General features: G+C 42.7%; 1 protein-coding gene across 3 annotated transcripts in view; it reads left to right on the plus strand.

Moving 5' to 3' along the window:
- The first annotated feature begins 9,755 nt into the window (after positions 1-9,755).
- si:ch211-212o1.2 (TMEM189_B_dmain domain-containing protein) overlaps positions 9,756-18,986 on the plus strand; it is a 46,474-nt gene continuing 37,243 nt past the window's right edge. The window contains exon 1 of one of the 3 annotated variants that reach the window (XM_036126075.1): positions 9,756-10,293. In XM_036126075.1, the coding sequence (XP_035981968.1) occupies positions 10,134-10,293 (160 nt within the window). In that variant the 5' untranslated portion in view covers positions 9,756-10,133. Of the gene's footprint in view, positions 10,294-15,571; positions 15,606-18,986 lie in introns of those variants that run through there. The other 2 variants (XM_036126068.1, XM_036126079.1) reach the window with 2 other exon arrangements.

The raw sequence follows: 18,986 nt of genomic DNA on the forward strand, positions 1-18,986 counted from the left end.
TGTCGCTGAGGGTCAATTCATCTGAAGCAGAGCCCACAAACTACACAACAATAAACACAAGAAAGTTGCATCAATTTACAGATTATATTAGGACTCCAAGGAGCAAAATTCATCTAAAATACTTTAAAAACACAACAGCTGAATGAATAAAGGACCTCAGATACCGGTTTGTTCTTGCCAGTTGGCCAGAAATAAACCTTCCTGGTGGTGGAGGCCTGAGCTCGGTGTGCAGAGGATGCTGAGAGTCTTTGATGATCAATGCTGCCCTCTTAGTGACTCTGAAGACCTGGTTATGGTCTCCTAAATCAATATGAGCAATCTTTACAGACCTTAACCACGCTCAGCAACCTTTCTTTCTGCCATGCAGAGGTTACTAAATCAGTGCATCGCTCCGAAACTTAAAACAAATTCAATGAAAAACATTTTTTTTTTAAAAAATACTGATTAAAATTAAAACCATTTGGTTTTCTTGAACAGAGCAGCTTCTGGTTGGCTCAACATTTAGCATCAGTGTTAGCCTCAAAGGTTAGCTTACTGTCCACAATGTTGCCCAAACACTTAACCTGACTGATGATCACTACCACTGTGTTATTGAGCGTTGGTACAATCTTCAAAAATGTATCTGCCCCTGTTTTGTTTTCAACTTATTTAGCTGCAAGTACGAGTTGCTGCGCCATCGCATGATTTGTTCTAAAACCGGACCTCGGCCCGCCTCCTTGTCTTGCAAAAGGCTACCAATTATAGAGTCGTCTGCAAAGTGGATAATGATTGGCCTCGACTCAATTTGGCTCTGACGCTGGTCAGTGTGGAGCGTGAGCAGCAGGGGTGATAACACAAACCCCTGAGGAGAGCCAGTGGAGCACCAGAGGCTTGGAAAACGTGCTGCTGACGTCTCTCTGTGACCTGCTTGTGAAAAAAATCCACCCGCCAACAAATGACGCCGGAGTCAGATGCAGAGATCAGCCAGTCGGTATGCATGCAGCTGAGGACAATAAAACACAAACATGTGTTTTAATGCCTTCTGGATGCCCAACAAGAAGGTTCAACAACATGTAGTAAGTGAAAGGCATCTATTTCACCCATTTTCTGCTCAGGTGAGGAGGAGTGATGATTCTTACAATACCTTTTAAACCAGTTGACTCAAAGTCCCTGGAAACACTATAATGTTCCTTCACTCAAGTCCTGATCTGGAGAGCCTTAAAGATATGAGTAAAAGAATCTCTGATGTGCATATCTCACATCTTTCCTGATTCAATTCAATTCAATTCAATTTTATTTATATAGCGCCAAATCATGAAACATGTCATCTCAAGGCACTTTACAAAGTCAAGTTCAATCATATTATACAGATTGGGTCAGATTATACAGATTGGTCAAAAATGTCCTATATAAGGAAACCAGTTGATTGCATCAAAGTCCCGACAAGCAGCATTCACTCCTGGGGAACCGTAGAGCCACAGGAAGAGTCATCTGCATTGTACATGGCTTTGCTGCAATCCCTCATACTGAGCAAGCATGAAGCGACAGTGGGAAGAAAAACCACCCATTAACGGGAAAAAAAAACCTCCGGCAGAACCGGGCTCAGTATGAACGGTCATCTGCCTCGACCGACTGGGGTTACAGAAGACAGAACAGAGACACAACAAGAGAAACAAAAAAGCACAGAAGCACACTTTGATCTAGTAATCTGTTCTACACTAGATGGTAGTAGCGGGTGAGTCGTCTTCTCTGGATGATGTCAAAGTTAACAGAACGCCAGACCAGGTGTACCTACTATGAAGAGAAAAGAGAGAGAACAGAAAGTTAAAGCAGAAATGACAACACATAATGCATAATTGAAGAACAGTAGAACTCAATATAGTGAGAAAATTAGATCCTGATATACTCCAGTAACCTAAGCCTATAGCAGTAAAACTATAAAGGTAGCTGAGAGTAACATGAGTCACTAGTTATAATTTTTGTCAAAAAGAAAAGTTTTAAGCCTAGTCTTAAAAGTAGACAGGGTGTCTGCCTCACGGACCAAAACTGGGAGTTGGTTCCACAGGAGAGGAGCCTGATAGCTAAAGGATCTGCCTCCCATTCTACTTTTAGAGACTCTAGGAACCACCAGCAGACCTGCAGTCTGAGAGCGAAGTGCTCTGTTAGGAACATACGGGGTAATCAGAGCTCTGATATATGATGGAGCTTGATTATTAAGGGCTTTATACGTTAGAAGAAGAATTTTAAATTCTATTCTTGATTTAACAGGAAGCCAATGAAGGGAAGCTAAAATTGGAGAAATATGATCCCTCTTGTTGATTTTCATCAGAACTCTTGCTGCAGCATTTTGGATCAGCTGAAGGCTTTGAACTGCATTTTGTGGACTTCCTGATAGTAAAGAATTACAATAGTCCAGCCTTGAAGTAACAAATGCATGGACCAGTTTTTCAGCATCACTCCTGGACAGAATGTTTCTAATTTTGGCGATATTCCGGAGGTGAAAAAAGGAAACTCTGGAAACCTGTTTAATATGGGATTTAAATGACATGTCTTGGTCAAAAATAACACCAAGATTTTTTACTTTATTACCAGAGGCCAGGTTAATGCCACCCAGATTAAGTGATTGGTTAAGAAGTTTATTTTTTGAAGACTCTGGCCCAAAGATTAAAACTTCGGTCTTGTCAGAATTTAGATGCAGGAAATTTAAAGTCATCCAGCTTTTGATGTCATCAAGACATGACTGCAGTCGAAGTAATTGATTGGATTCATCAGGATTTATGGATAAATATAGCTGAGTATCATCAGCATAACAGTGGAAATTAATCCCATGCTGTCTGATAATTTTGCCTATCGGAAGCATATATATAGTAAAGAGAATTGGTCCAAGGACTGAACCCTGTGGTACTCCACAGGTGACCCTAGAGTTTGAGGAAGATTTATTATTAACATGAACAAATTGGAATCTGTCTGACAGATAAGATTTAAACCAGCCTAATGCTTTCCCCTTAATCCCTACAGTATGTTCAAGTCTTTGTAGGAGAATATTGTGATCAACTGTATCAAACGCAGCACTGAGATCTAACAGGACAAGTATAGACACCAATCCATTATCTGAGGCCATGAGAATATCATTAGTGACCTTCACCAGAGCTGTTTCAGTGCTATGATAAGCTCTGAAGCCTGACTGAAACTCCTCAAGTAGGTCATTACTTTGTAAATGTTTACAAAGTTGATTAGCAACTACTTTCTCAAGAATTTTAGATAAGAAAAGAAGATTAGATATAGGTCTGTAATTTACTAACTCATCTTGATCAAGAGAAGGTTTCTTAAGTAAAGGTTTAATAACAGCTACTTTCAAAACCTGTGGTACATATCCATTTACTAAGGATAGATTAATCATGTCTAAAATAGTGCCACTGATCAAAGGGAATATGTCCTTAAACAACTTGGTTGGGATTGGGTCTAACATACAGGTAGAAGGTTTAGATGAAGCTAAAATTTTAGATAGCTCAGAAAGCTCTACTGCTTCTAAACAGTTCAAACACTGCGCAGATTCTAAAGATTCCTCCAATGCTGCCTCACTTACTGAGGACGAGGTAATCATGTTTGGGAGGATGCCAATTATTTTATTTTTAATGGCATCAATTTTATTTATGAAGAATCCCATAAAATCATTACTACTAAGAGCTAAGGGAATGGATGGATCAACAGAGCTGTGGCTCTGGGTAAGTTTGGCAACTGTACTAAAGAGAAATCTAGGATTATTTTTATTCTCTTCAATTAATGATGAAAAATATGCTACTCTAACTCTGTGGAGGGTCTTGTTATACAACAATAGTCTGTCCCTCCAGATTAAGTAGGATTCCTCTTGGTGTGTAGAGCGCCATTTTCTCTCCAATTTCCTAACATTGTGCTTCAAGGAACGCAGCTCTGAATTAAACCAAGGAGCCAGCTTCCTGTGAATAATCACCTTCTTTTTCAAGGGAGCTACATTGTCTAATGCAGAACGCAATGAGGAAGTCACATTGTTAGCAAAGGTATCGATTTGTGAATGGGAAGAAACAGCAATGCTGCCATCTACAGGGCATTTCTGCAATACTGAGGATATTAAGAAGGGGACAGACTCTTTAAGTTTTGATACAGCATTATCCGATAAAAATCTACTATAATGGAACCCTCTTTTGGGGGTGGAGAATTCAGTTAGATTAAACTCAAATGTTATTAAAAAATGATCAGACAGGACAGGGTTGTGAGAGAATACTGTTAATTCTTCACAATCAATGCCATATGTCAGAACAAGGTCTAAAGTATGGAGCCGAGAGTGCGTCGGTTTATGCACATTTTGAACAAAACCAATTGAATCTAGGATAGTTTTAAAGGCTACACTAAGGTTATCACATTCAGTGTCAACATGGATGTTAAAATCACCCACTATAATAACCTTATCAGTATTTAACACCAAATCAGATAAGAAATCTGACAACTCATCCAAAAACTGAGTGTAAGGGCCTGGTGGACGATACAAAACAACAAACAGAAGAGGTTTTATTGCTTTGCAGTTTGGATGAGGGAAACTGAGGGTTAAATGTTCAAAAGAACTGTAATTATTAGTTGGCCTGGGACTAATTAATAAATCAGACTGAAAGATAGTTGCCACTCCTCCTCCTCTTCCCACAGATCTGGGAATGTGGAAATTTGAATAACTGGAGGGGGTTGACTCATTTATACTAACGTAGTCCTCTTGTAGCCAGGTTTCTGTGAGACAAAACAAATCAATCTGATTATCAGAAATCAATTCATTAACTAACAAAGTCTTTGGAGGGAGAGACCTTATATTTAATAGACCACATTTTATTATTTTATTTTTAGGTTCAAGGTGAACCATATTGATTTTTATTAGGTTTTTATGATTTGTTCCTTTTAGATCAGTTTTTGATCTGTTAAGTTTTGGTCGTGGGAAAGACACCGTCTCAATAGGATAATGGGTGGGTAACAGTACAGAAGCTGCAGAGAGGTGTGTTAAACTACGGCTCTGCTTCCTGGTCTGGACCCTGGGTTGTCAGCATTTAGGAGAACTAATAAATCCGGCCAGATTCCTAGAAAGAAGAGCTGCACCATCCAAAGTAGGATGGATGCCGTCTCTCCGGATCAGACCAGGTTTTCCCCAGAAAGTTCTCCAGTTATCAATGTAGCCCACGTCGTTTTCTGGACACCACCTAGACAACCAGCGGTTGAATGATGACATGCGGCTAAACATGTCATCACTGGTCAGATCAGGCAGGGGACCAGAGAAAATTACAGAGTCCGACATAGTTTTAGCAAACTCACAAACCGAAGCAACACCAACTTTGGTGACCTCTGATCGGCGTGACCGGGTGTCATTACCGCCAGCGTGAATAACAATTTTGCGGTATTTACGCTTATCCTTAGCCAGTAGTTTTAAGTAGGATTCTATGTCGCCTGTTCTGGCCCCTGGTAGGCATTTAAGTATGGTCCCTGGTTTCTTTAGTGCCACATTTCTCATTATGGAGCTGCCAATAATTAAGGTCGGCTCCTCGGCGAGATTGTCGCTCAGAGGGGAAAATTTATTAGAAACGCAGATGGGTTGGTGGTGATCTGGGGTCTGTAATCTAGAGCTATGCTTCCTACGAACTGTCACCCAGCCAGCCTGGTTACCAGGCTGGCTGGGTGCTACTGCTTTAGGTTCGCTACGTGAAGTTACTCTATGCGGCTCCGCGCTAGCAAAAGAGCGGCTATCAGCTGGTTTTTCAACAGCACGGAGCCGGGTCTCCAATTCTGACACCCTCGCCTCCAAAGCTACAAAAACACTACATTTATTACATGTACCATCATCACTAAAGGAGGCAGAGGAATAACTGAACATCTGACACAGAGAGCAGCAGATAGGAGACTTAGTCAGAGCCGGAGAAGCCATTATGAGGCTAAGGCTTGGCTAGCGCTAGGCTAACGCTAGGCTAAAGCTAGGCTAACGCCCTATTACCACGCCAAAGAACAAACCGTGTGAAACACGAGGAGTTCCCAAACGTGATGAGCAGCCACAGACAATGTTTTAAAAGTGCTTATGTTTGGAAACAGATGTTACAGCAAAGAGGTTTAAAGATAAAAAGCGAGAGAGCCTGGAGCAAAGCTCCGTCGTTCACACAGCAACAACAGGAAGTGACGCAATACGCCTTACCGCAAACAGGAAGTCCGCCTCACGCAAAAAACGCAAAAGAGGTTGGAGATTTGCTATTCACACTGATCAAACGTCCCTGCATCAAGCTGGCTCTTCCATCCATGTTTCACGTTGGACTTCAGATCCGGTCGTTAAGTGGTAACAGCACATCATCAATGTTGAAAACACGAAACCACGAGAAAACAGAAAAAAGGGTTTTAAGCAAAACCAACACATTGTGCCGATGATCGCTGGTACAAATGTGCCTGAAACAGAACAAAAGAGCGTTTGTCCTCCACTCTGGGATGGTTCTGTCTCTGAAACAATAAAGTCATCTTACTGTCCCACAGTGCAGCGGATTTGGAAGAGGAAACGATTTGGCCCGTTAAGTTTAGTTAGTTGGACTGAGACGTCAGAAAGGTCTGATGCTGGTGATGAAATCAGGCTGAGAATGCCACATTTGTCATTGATCAGCATTATTATTAACCTGACAACAGCCAGCTGCATGTATCGCTCCGCCTAGCTTCACTCACATACATCTGGGACACGGCTCATTGAAAGTGATTTCCCCAACCAAATTTTTGGTCTGGCCAATCAGGACGCAGGGCGGGTGTTTCATGGATGTGACGTAGTGGAGAAGCCACCGTGAGATTCCAACAACAATGCCGGCTCGCATCGAGGAAGCAAGCGTTAGCATTGATGCTGCTATTTCTTCCGTGTTGTCCAATCTATCTGATATTGTTTCATTAAAAGAACATCAGAGAACGGCTCTGAAGGCTTTTGTTGGTGGAAACCATGTTTTCGCCCTTCTCCCGACCGGATTTGGCAAGTTTTGTGTTCCGGGGCGCGGACGCGGACACGCCCCGGACCGGTTAGCGGTTAGCGCGAACCATATTGGGAGGCCTTTAGTCCTCGACGCGGTCGGCCCGGGATCGACTCCGACCCGCGGCGCTTTGCCGCCTGTCTTCCCCCCTCTTCTTAGCTTCGGTGTGACCACTACAGTGTTTCCCGCATGAATTTGCTTATGCGAGGCGGATCGACTCGCGGAGCGGGGGGGTGGATGACTTTTTCTACGCGGACCGGCTCGCGGAGCGGGGGGGGTGGACGACACGTTTTCCGCGGCCGCCTCGCCAAGATAGCGCTGCGGGAAACCCTGCACTACAGCCGCAAACACATAAAAAAAAAAAAAAAAAAAAAGGTTTTTTTTCCGGCGTCGGTCTCATCAGCGTCACGGGTTAGCTTCGGTGTGACTGGTTGAAATAGCACGTCGATAAAGATGACAGACAAGTGGCTTATCCAATCATATGCAAGGAGTTTTGATAAGGCCCAGCCTTCAGTAAAGGCAATTCCTATGGCCGTGTCCCAGATGTATGTGAGTGGAGCTAGGCGGAGCGATACATGCAGCTGGCTGTTGTCAGGTTACATTATTATAAAGGTTATAGACCAATTATGACCCTGTTACAAGGGAACAACAGCTTTCTTTTTATCTTCTGAAAACAGAATAAAGATGTTAAGATGTGTCATTATTTCAAAACCATTAGCTGTGGTTTGGTGAGAGCAGAAAAACAAACTTGGTTATATCGGCTTAGGGCTGGACGACATAGAAATAAAGCATATCGATAAAATAGAAATGATATTGATCGATATTGATTATTATCAACCATTTCAAAACATAGATTTTAAGTGCAGCCCTGGCTGTTGCTTAGCGACCTATTTTTAAATAAAGACACACAAACACTGAATTGAAACTCAACCCTTTTACCAAAACTGCAAGTTTTTAAAAAATTAAATCGAACACGTGCTCTCTGAACTCTTTGAAGGGGGCGGGGCTTGGTTCCTGGGTCTGCGTTATGATTGGTTGGGAGGATGTAATGATGTAATATTAACCTACATGGTTAGAATGCATAAGGAAGGAAAACTGTTATTCTATTGAACTTTTTATTGATCCTTTTTTTCTATCATCAATATACGTCTATTGATCAATATAAATTGTTACTGAATTAGCGTCCAGCCTTATACCGGGTCATGGATATGGGGCTATTTAGCAGGTTACTGGCCAGAAAAACGTCTGCTTTACTTAGAATTTTGACTTGGATTAGATTTTTCACAACCTCAGAATCCAGCATGGCTGCATGTAGAAAGCTCCAGGAATAAAAGGTTTACTTAGAAATAGTTAGCCCCACAGAAAAACGCTTTATGTTTCTAAGAAAAAAGACATCTGGTTGCCCGATAAATCAGTTCAACTATTAGAAAATCCCAAAGGATATCAGAGTTGCAAGAATGTTGCTTTGATTGGGTGACAGACCAAATCTGCGGTCTGACTTCCAAAGCAAATGGAATGACAGCTCATTAGAAGCCTCTGTTACTGGAGGTTGCTTCCTTATCAAAAATGTACTTTTCCTCTACAGATATTACTCCTGGGTTACTGCTTCTATTTGTTGTGCATTTCTGTTTCTTTGTAAACCTCCAGTCAGTCACAGCAGATCACCGTTCACACTGCTGCTGCTTTCTTACTATTAAAATGGTGTCTTTTCTATACATTTTCTCCACAGGTTTACTCAGTATGGGGGATTGCTGCAAAGTTAATGGCTCGATGCAATCTAATGTCCACTCTAAACAACAACACATCGACACATTTAGGAGGGGGGATTGCTGAAAAGTCAGGCATTCAAATATAATCTGCTGGGTTTCCTTAAACAGAAAATGTGATTTTTATAAAGCAGACATTTTTGTTTCATTAAATTTAACCTGTGTTATTGTAAGTTCTCAAAGATAATTTCAGATAAGTGTCAGATAGCTAACTTTTCCACTTAAGTTATCTTTATAAAATTATTTCTAAATGTTGATATTAAAGTGAACGGAAATGAAAAGACTCTTTAGAGAAGAGCAGGAACCCGAGGCTCTGAGGGAACTAGAGGGAGAAGATAAATACAAACAAAAAAAGTGAAGAATGAGAAAAAAAAAACATCAAATGTGCTCCAGGACACCTGAATCAAATGATTGCATTACTTTTCATCACCGATTTATTTAAGACAGGTGTTTGGAGGCAGGGAAACACCTAAAACATGCAGCCAGGGCAGTGGGTCCTTTAGGGAGAAGGATGATGATAATAATACTAAAACTAAAAGGCCCCGGAAGTGATGGTAGCGCTGGAGCCGGCTTTGGTGACTGCAGTGGTGGAAGAGGAGGGATGGGGACGTAGACAATAATGATGCTGCTGGTGATGAAGATAGGTGATGAAGATAGGCATGGTGCTGGAGGCGGCTGGGCAGGAGAGGATCACAGGGAAGATGCATGAAGGGATTATTATGGCAACCAATTAGAAATGCAGAAATTATTTAAAAAGACCCAGACCTTCATATCATCAGGTGATTTTCTGTAATGTGGCATTTTCTGCATAAATCTGTTGCCATCTTAACTTATTTCAAGAGAACATTTGAGATTAAATTTTATCATTGCAAGACAATTGATTAACCGATTAACTGTTATGGATTGGATGTATTTTCTTTCCATTTATTTAGAAAAAAAATATGATTATTTGTCACGTTTTTATTTAAGAAATATTGTTTTTCGCCCCTAATAACGGAGATTGCTTTTTATTTTTGGCCAATTTTCCACTTTCTTATGAGCAAAGTAATTTGCAGACGGTCCCTAACGCCACCTTCTCCGCTGTAGTTGAACTCCTATTTGTTGTAATTTAACTGAATTAAAACGTTAATCTTAAATTCTTGAGCCTAACGAGCGGTTTAAAGTATTTCAGTTAGAGATTAAAGCAGCGGTTGGTGGTCGCTGATCAGCGGCTGTGTCCGCGGAGCGTTTCCGGGTTTCCGTCACCTGCTCCAGCCTCCATCCTCCTGCAAGGCGGCCTCAAGCAGCTCCGGAGGCCCGGGAAGCGAACGGAACCAGCGCCGATCAGCAGCCCCGGTTCACGCCCGCTCGCTGACAGCCGGAACCAGAGGCAGGGCGGCGGGCAGCAGCGATGGCGGCGTCGCTTCTCTCGGAGACCGACATCAGGCACCGGTCCATGGCGGAGGAGGATCCGAACGGGAACGAGCATGGAGCGGCTGCACGCAGCGCGGCGCCCCGCTGGGGGCCGCAGCACGCCGGCGCCCGGCAGCTGGCCCGGCTCTACTCCCCAGGTAGAGGAACAAATGTCTGGCTGGTTTTTGTCTGGCTGTGGTTGGTGCGGACGGAGGAGGCCGAGCAGCAGCAGCCCGGGCATCAGCGCTGATAGCCCGGCTGCTGCTGCTGCTGATGGGGGGCCAGTTCTGGAAACCGGCTCAGATATGTTGGGACAGGTTGGTGCATCTCATGTGGTTCTGATGGATCTTGTGCTCTGAGCAGCATGGAGGCCTGCAGTCCACGCAGAAACATCTGGGTTCTTCTCTCTGAAGGAGCTGCTCTCACTGGACTTTACCCAGCAGAACTGGGCTTGGTGAGCGGTTCTGTGTGTGAGGGCCCCACGCAGGCCAGAACCTGCCCTGTCCAGACACGCCCACTAAGACCTGCACAATGCTGGGTGTGGAGCTGCATGTTGCAGCCATCAGTGCAGCTTATTTAAGCAGCTTGGTGTCCTGGAACGGACCCGGTGTCGAGAATTCAGGCCAGAATCGGTGTGGATGCTGGTTTGTGGTGAAGTCCTTCTCCTTCCCCCCCTAGCAGAAAAAGCAGCCCTCAGCATGATGCCGCCGCCTCCTTGCTTTGCAGGTCGCCCTCCTGTTGAGTTTAAAGTCTCGTCTTGACGGCTCCAAACATTCCAGCTGTGATCGTAGCCAAACGGCTCCAGCTTTGCCTCGTCTGACCATCAAAACTTCCCCCCAGGAGATCTCCGGCTTGTCCGTGTGGGCAGCTGCAGACCTTCCTAAGACCGGAAAGTTAGGATGTTGTTCCTCAGCATCCTAACTTTTAAAGTCCGGTGTTTTGTTTTTACTCTTGAAAGTCATTCTGGTCACATCAGAGACCTTCATCGTGAGTTTTAACGTTGGAACCTTTGGCTGTCTGTTGCTCCTCCGCCTCACCTCCTACCACCAGCGTATAGCTTCGTGTTTCTAAGATGCTCATGCAGATATGTTTGGATTCCCAGGCAGGACCCATGTGTATTGGGTCATGTGACCCAGCTGATCCTTTTCTAAGCTCAGACTGGACAACACAGCAGCTGAACATCCTGCAGACCAGGACTCTGAAACATGGCTGCCGTCACTGCAAAAACAGAACTAAAAATAAGTAACATTTTCTTAAAATGACTGCATTTGTCCTTGATTTGAGCAGGTAAATAAGATACTATGCCAATGCAATAAGATTTTTGCACTTAAAATAGGAACAACTCATCTCCATCATCTTATGTCAAGTTCACACTGAGCCTGGTTCTGGTTCTGCTGGAGGTTCTCCTCCCTGTTAAAGGGGAGTTTTCCTCTCCACTGTCGCTTCATGCATGCTCAGTATGAGGGATTGCTGCAAAGCCATCAACAATGCAGACGACTGTCCACTGTGGCTCTACGCTCTTTCAGGAGGAGTGAATGCTGCTTGGAGAGACTTGATGCAACCTGCTGGGTTTCCTTAGAGAGGAATTTTTTTGACCAATCTGTATAATCTGACTGAAATTGACTTTGGAAAGTTCCTTGAGATGATATGTTTCATGAATTTGCGCTATATAAATAAAATTGGATTGAATTATTTGGAAGGGTTGAAGGAGGTAGCCTCTTCTCTGAGGGAGGATTTAGGGTTCAAAGCTGCGACTGATCCGGTCCAAGTCCAGACTAAAGCTGCTGAAAGGCTGTGGTCGGACCTTCACAGAGATGTGCAAAAACGCTTGTCTGCAGCTCCTCCACAACACCGTGAGAGGCCGATAAAGTCAGACCTGGAACCACAACTGAGTTATTTCTGCTGAACGCGTTTCTACCAGGTCAGACTTGTTATTAATGATATTAATCCAGATGTTGAGGACAGTATCTGGCTTTTTTTTGGACCTTTTACACTCTCGTGCTCCTTCGGACAGCTCCGTCTCTGCAGCTCTGAGGCTAAACCCAGAAGGTTCTGCAGATTGAGTCGTTCTGTGTCTGCACATTGACTTCTGGCTCCGTGGAAAGCACAGACTCGATCAGAGGAAACCTGTGTTACCAGTTGTGCATCAAGCTGGTTTGTGCCACGTTTAGCCTGACCATCTGCCCTGTGTGTCTCACTTCGCTGAGCATTTTAATTGCCTCCAGTTTAGCCCTGCTGGCAACCTGTTGACACTTTCCAGGAAAAAAAAAAAGAGGCTGTGATCCGACCAAGGGAAGAGTTGCATCACTACAAGTCTGTTGGGCGGTTTCATAAACGCACACTAAACTTCTCCATGTCCAATCTGACTAGTTGTTTTTCTTTAAGCTCCATCAGCCCCTTCTCCTAAGGCCGGTCAGACCAGTTGTTCTATTTTTAGCTGCGGTGAGGAACTGAGCACCTTCCCTGTTAATGGAATTGGATCTGCACCATTACTCAGTGCAATTACATTAGAGGGAAACGTGTCGGTCCGTTCTGCTTCGGTCAGAGCCGACCAGCATGCGTTCACTCATTCACACTTTATTCAGCTGAATTCGTTTAGATGCAAGATAACCATGGGATGAGAAATACTGGTGAGGATTAAGTAGAGCTGGTCCTGGCTGCATAGTGCGCGTACGTGGCAAAAATGTTTGTGAAGTAAGAACCTCTAGTAGCCGTGGATCAGTGAGAAAACATGAGGAAGAACATAATGTCGGAAAAGTTTAGGCTTTTTTTTATAGCTAAATCTTGCTAAATGGGACAACAGCACCATCTGCTGTTTGGTCTGTACCTGCAGTATGAGCAGCAAGGGATTCTGGGTAATCCTCAGAGCAACGGCTTCACCAGATTTAGCTAATGCAGCTTTGAGTGTCTGTGGACAAATGATATTAAACTCCTGAAGGAGGATCAAACTTAATGTAGTTTGTCTTTCATATTCTTTATTATTTGCACCATATTTTTGTCTCTTTATTTTATTGATGTTCATGACTCGCTAAAAGTAACTTGTTGTGTCTGCAGGTATGCGTCGGGCTAAAAAGCTTTTTTACTGTTATATAGTTTAAAAAAAATGTGGCAATGTTGAAAAATGCCAGATGTTAAAAACTTATTGTTATAAAATGTTTTTAACTGTTCTAAAATGGGACAATATTCTGAGTAATCCTCAGGGCAACAGGAAAAGTTTGAGGCCAGCTGTTGTTTTCAGAACAAGTCTGACATTAGTGCTGTGAAGCTGCACCAAATGTCAGACTTGTTCTGAAAATAGAGGATTACGTCTCATTATAAAGGACGTTATATAACTATGAAATATTATTAATTGTTGGTAAATAGGTTTTTTATAATAAGAATGCTCTCTCATCCTGCTATTCATATATCAACACAAGCCCAACAATTTTTTTTTGTGTTTAGTTTGACTTTAATCTTCCCTTTAAAACCAGATGGAACAAGCCGTGTCTCCTCTGCCTGGTTTGTGCCTTTTGCTCGCGTTCAGCAGAGACTCCCATTGCAGTTTGGTTGGCGGTGCAACGCCTGCCCAATTTCATGTAATGTTATTTGCTTGGTAAAGATAATTTTGGTGAAAAAGGGAGGCATCTAAAAGTTGAAGGACGGTACCCTTGGTTTAGAGGTTGTGCGGCAAATCTGTTGTCAGATGAGAACGAGATCTGCAGCCAAACGTGTTTTAAAGGAAAGGAAGTTTCTCTTGTAAAAAGAAAGATGGGTGACTGTTATGCAAAAAAACAAAAATCACACTTTAGCCGTGGTGTTGTTGCTCAGATTGGCTCATTCTGACACTCAGAGGTTCTCTGAAACGGCACCAGGGATCAGAGGATGCGGGTCTGTAGCTAATGATCCAGCTAAATGCCAAAGTATCAGTTTGTAGGTACTGGCTATGTATAATTCAATAATTAACCTGTCCTGTACACGTGATAAAAATAGTTTCCACATCCATTTTCTTGTTTGTAATTCTAGCAAAGCTTTGCCTGATTTGCAGTAAAAACATCAGGAAGTGCTGGTTTGGGCTGAAGCGGTCATGGCACAGAAACGTGCAGCGCCGCGTTTCTTTTGTCGTTCAGGATTAGCAGATTAAATCTGTAGTGAACACTTACAGTCGTGTCCGGTTTATCCCGACGACTGAAGCTCGGATTGATGCATCAGAGGATCACACACGCATCTGATCCCTGACGGCAGAAATGGCCCCAACGAGGGTTGTGTTGTGATGCAACCCTGCAGAACGGCCCGTTAAACCTCGAGGTTGTTACACAATCACACGCAGCAGTAAAGTTTACGAGAGATCATAAATCCTGACGCTTTAAGGAGCTCCCGTTCACCTCTGCTGGACTGCAGCATATCAATCATATAAAGTTCGTCTTACACATCTAGAGACACCTTAAACTGCCACGGTCACATGACTAAAGTCTCTGATGTTCTTCAGTTAGCAAAGCAGAAAAACTGCCACCTTGTTTTTTTTAAAAGCTGCTTCTGCATTTACAAGGTGTGTCGAATTGGAGTCATCATCCCAAAATCAGCGCGATACAGAGCGCCCGGCATCAACGGCCTCATATCTGTAATAAATGTTGAACTCTAACGGGTCCTGATGATCAAACACGAGATGCTGAAGGTCATAAAGTATGGTGGGGACATTTACAGCAGTGAAAGAAAAACATGGTTTAATTGTAATAGTCATCACATTTTCCAGCATCACAGACACCTATCAGGCTGCCATGTTTTAAATAAGAAAGATAAAAACACAGAAGTGAGGCTAACATGTCTGATTGGTTTATTGATTGATTTATTTCTCTGACTTTTCAGTCAGTGATGGAAACCAAAATTTTTCCTCAATCAGCTCAGGCTGGCTCTCATTTCAAAAACCCAACAATCAGATTTTCTTTGCTCGGTAAATGGATCAAAACTGGAAAGTCCCACATTATTCTGTCTGTAAACGCATCAATAATCATGTTATTTGATGCATTTAAAGTTTTGCATTAGTTAAAAATACACCGATCACTCCGCGTTTTTGTAAAGCAGTTTTGTCTAATTCCAGTTTCCATTTTGGAACAACATTAGAGGAAAATATAAGGAGAGTTTTCAGAATGTTTTACTGTGCCTTCCTGCCATTAGCGGCCATTATTTCTGTTAGTTAGTAGAGGGGATGTCACATGGTGTGAGAGAGCAGTCACTCCTTCATCTTAGTTAGGAAAAAAAGTGATTTCTTTTGAGCAAAAGACAGATATGTTGGTTCTGGTGACGATAAATTGCCATTTTCTCACTGTCACAGAGCCTTGTGTTGTACTGATGAAGGACAGCTGTATCTGCCAACACGAGTGCAGTCAAATATCATAAATGTGAGCATCCTGGAGTGACTGGATCTTGGTTCTGTGATTAAAATAATGGCCCTGTGGTTTCCTGCCTCTACAGAGGATGGGTCTGTTTTCACCAGGTGAGTCTCCACAAACTTCCCCCTCATTTCAGCCAATGGGCTCAGCGGGCTGCGAGTGGAAGATATGCTCAGCGACGCTAACAATGCAGCCGAGCCATTTTATGGAAACTTAAAAGCAGAAATTTTCCCCCACATGCTGACAAGTGTCTGTTTAAAGTAAAATAAACAGCCGAAATCCAAAATGTCAAAGTGTCCATTTAGGGGAGCGCCACGCTGTTCCGCGCTCGCTTGTTTGGGCTCGGTGCAGCGCCGGCAGGAGGTAAATCTAAATAGCAGTTTGGCTTGTTAGAGTTTGGAGAAGTTAGATGAGGCATCGGCGACGCTCCGTAGAGCCAAACACAGGCTCATTACGGCAGAGCAAGGATGGACAAACAGCTGGATGCATCCCCCTCTGCCTCCGTTTCTGTGCTTTTCCATTTCTCCCACCAAGTCTGTGTTCATTCCCTCGTCTCCTCTGTCCTCCCATATGTTTTAAAGTGTCACGGTCCAGTGCCTTCCTCCTCCTCCTCCTCCTCCTCCTCCTCCTCCTCCTCCTCTGTATTTACAAGACATCTTAGTTCTCAGTCTTGTTTCATGAGCATCTTGTATGTTTGTATTTATTATCTTAAGTGTGTCTGGTAACTTTATGTGGGTCTTAGGCTGGATTTTTTTTTTCTCCTGAAGGCAGTTCTTGTGGTTGGAGATGGTGATAATCTGACAATAACCGCAACCTTCAATCTATGAATGCAATTTAGCATAAGTTGTTCTCTGATAAGTTTCTGTCAAAGCACGGTGGTGGATGGGTGGTGATTTGGGAGTTTTTCTTTATCTTACATTTCTGCATACAAACTATTTTTAAGGTAGTAAAGCTGCTTAGATGTTTATTTTATTTTTTATAATTCGCTATAGTCATGCAAAAGTCTATGTACGCCCTGTCATTAATTCTGTCCAGTCGGACCTTTTTCAGAGGATTGTTTCTGTTTCACAAAGTCGTGACCAAATGTTTGAAGACTGGGTTTGTTTTCTTACTAGGTTTATACCAATTATAGATCCGTTTGTAAGAATGTTTCTGTGCTTAAAGGGCAACTTGCCCACAAATTGAATTTTTTTTTTTTTTTACTAATAAACTGTGAAAATGGTTGTGTTATAGTCAGTGTGCGAAATACCTGTCAATATTTGGGTGGGTCCCCATCTCCCAATTGTTGCGCAATACCGATCTAAATTTTCTCAATATGCAGTAGGCCTATAACATTACAATGTCAAAGTCAGCGTTAATGTCAATTCTTCACATTCACCAGACATACGACTTGAGAGGGGGTTTCTCATTCACCAACAGTGAAACAGATCAGATCAGTTCCTAATACTAAAATTTAAACATTTGGCCCATCTCTTCTTCTCTGAGTGCCACCTTTTTGGATGTGAACCCAAAGTGTGCGAGTGATACACTCTGATTTAGCTTTCGCTTGCTAGCCATTTTTAGTATTAATTGTTGTTGACGTTAGGTATTTCTTCTGTTTGGCGCGCACATGGCTAATTTGCATACGCAAACAGGATTGGCTGGCTCCACTTGGCAAAAAACAGAACATATTTGTGAATAAATGTTTTGAATTTTAAATACTGGACATATTGAGCTTAAAAACATTTTAGTGACCATTAGTGACAAAAAAATTTCATTTTTTTGACACAATTTAAGACCCCCTTTAAATTTAGCTTTTGAGGCTTTCAGGGGGTCTCATGGGGTAATCGGGGGGTCGAGCTCCCCAGGACCCCCCCCCCCCCATCCCCCCCCCCCCCCCCCCCCCCGTATTTCGCACTCTGGTTATAGTGCTGTCTACATGTCCGGGTTTTGACAATTTACTGCACGCTTGTTGAAATCCTGCTTTTGTGTCTAAAACCGTCTCTGTGGCGCCCCCCTCATGTTTTATCAGTGTACTGCATTTGTACTATAGTATTGCTATTGGTTCAATAGATATTGTGACGTTACCCAGAGAAACTGACGTCACTAGCGCTGTCGTTGTGGTGGGTATAAAAACAGATCTGTCTTGTACGCCTCAGTAGCGAGTAGGGGAGGGGGGGGATTCATAATCCCTATTTAGGACCTTTACATGTATAATAAATACACTTGTGAAGACCTGTAGGCTTTAAGGGAACCAACGCCTGGTCCTAATGCTGCAGGCCGCATTTTGGGTTTAGAGGTATGGTTTTAGGGAGGGATGCACTGATATGAAAATTTGGGCCGATATCAATGTTATGTGCGATAACCGATATTTACTGGTGTGTGTGTGTGTGTCCATATATATATATATATATATATATATATATATATATATATATATATATATATATATATATATATATATATATATATATAGTAAAGGTTTGTACCGACTGAAAACTATTCTAACTGCATTTTTGAATGTGCGTTACACACTGCTTTTTTATCTTTTTCATTTAAAACCCCCACAATGCATCACTGTCACTTTAACATGACCAATCCTCTCACCTTCCCATCTTTAAACATGGGTATAAAGGGCAACAGCTGGAAATAAACATCGTTCTTAATATCGGCCCAGTTTTACCTGTCGGACCGATAACCGATATGTTAAAAAATGACTAACACTGACCGATACCGATGCTAAGGTCAATTATATCCTAGTTTTAGGTTAAGGAATATTGTACTAGTAATGGTCAGGGTGGGTTTAGGTGTGTGTGAGTAATCTCGTGAGTGCTGCTAATCTCCAACCTCCTCCCCTTCATCTTGGGTAGTTCTCACATCTCCGCCTGGTCTCATTAAACTTGAAACCCTGCTAAGAAAACCCTCCCAGTTCTTTCACTGTATTGGCATCACAGCAGCCCCAGCACCAGCACCACGCTTCTATCGGGCCCGTTGAACACTGAAACATCAGAACCCTTCAAACCCGACCCATGTGTTTCCTCAAGACCAGGATATTCTCACTTTACACCAAAACCAGAGACCCTCTGGTCCAGAAAGATAAGCGGTCTGAGCGTCACATGGAGCTGCAGTTCTCTTTGACCTGTGATGTCGGTGAGTCTTCATGTGACTTATGGCTGTTTAGAGTCACTGTGAACAAAGATGGCAGAAAAAAAACCACTATCATGGTTCTTACAGTCTGGAATTAGAATGGACAAAGAAGTTAAAATTCAGAAAAGTATTTATAGTTGCAGATTTTCACTATTTTATTTTCCATCCATCTTCATAACTTCTGTTATTCTTAAATCCACTTCTGGATCCATAAATAAAAGAATCCTCATTTTGCTTTTCAGAGCGGTCCTGTTTTCAGAGGTTATTCTGTCCATTGGGACATTAAATTTTCGGTTCTGTTTGGCCCGGAGCCATGGCTGCACTTTGACACCAATTGGCAGTTTTGGACCTAATTGTTC

This window comes from Fundulus heteroclitus, chromosome 2, assembly GCF_011125445.2.
Source record: "Fundulus heteroclitus isolate FHET01 chromosome 2, MU-UCD_Fhet_4.1, whole genome shotgun sequence".
Classification (NCBI taxonomy): Eukaryota; Metazoa; Chordata; class Actinopteri; order Cyprinodontiformes; family Fundulidae; genus Fundulus; species Fundulus heteroclitus.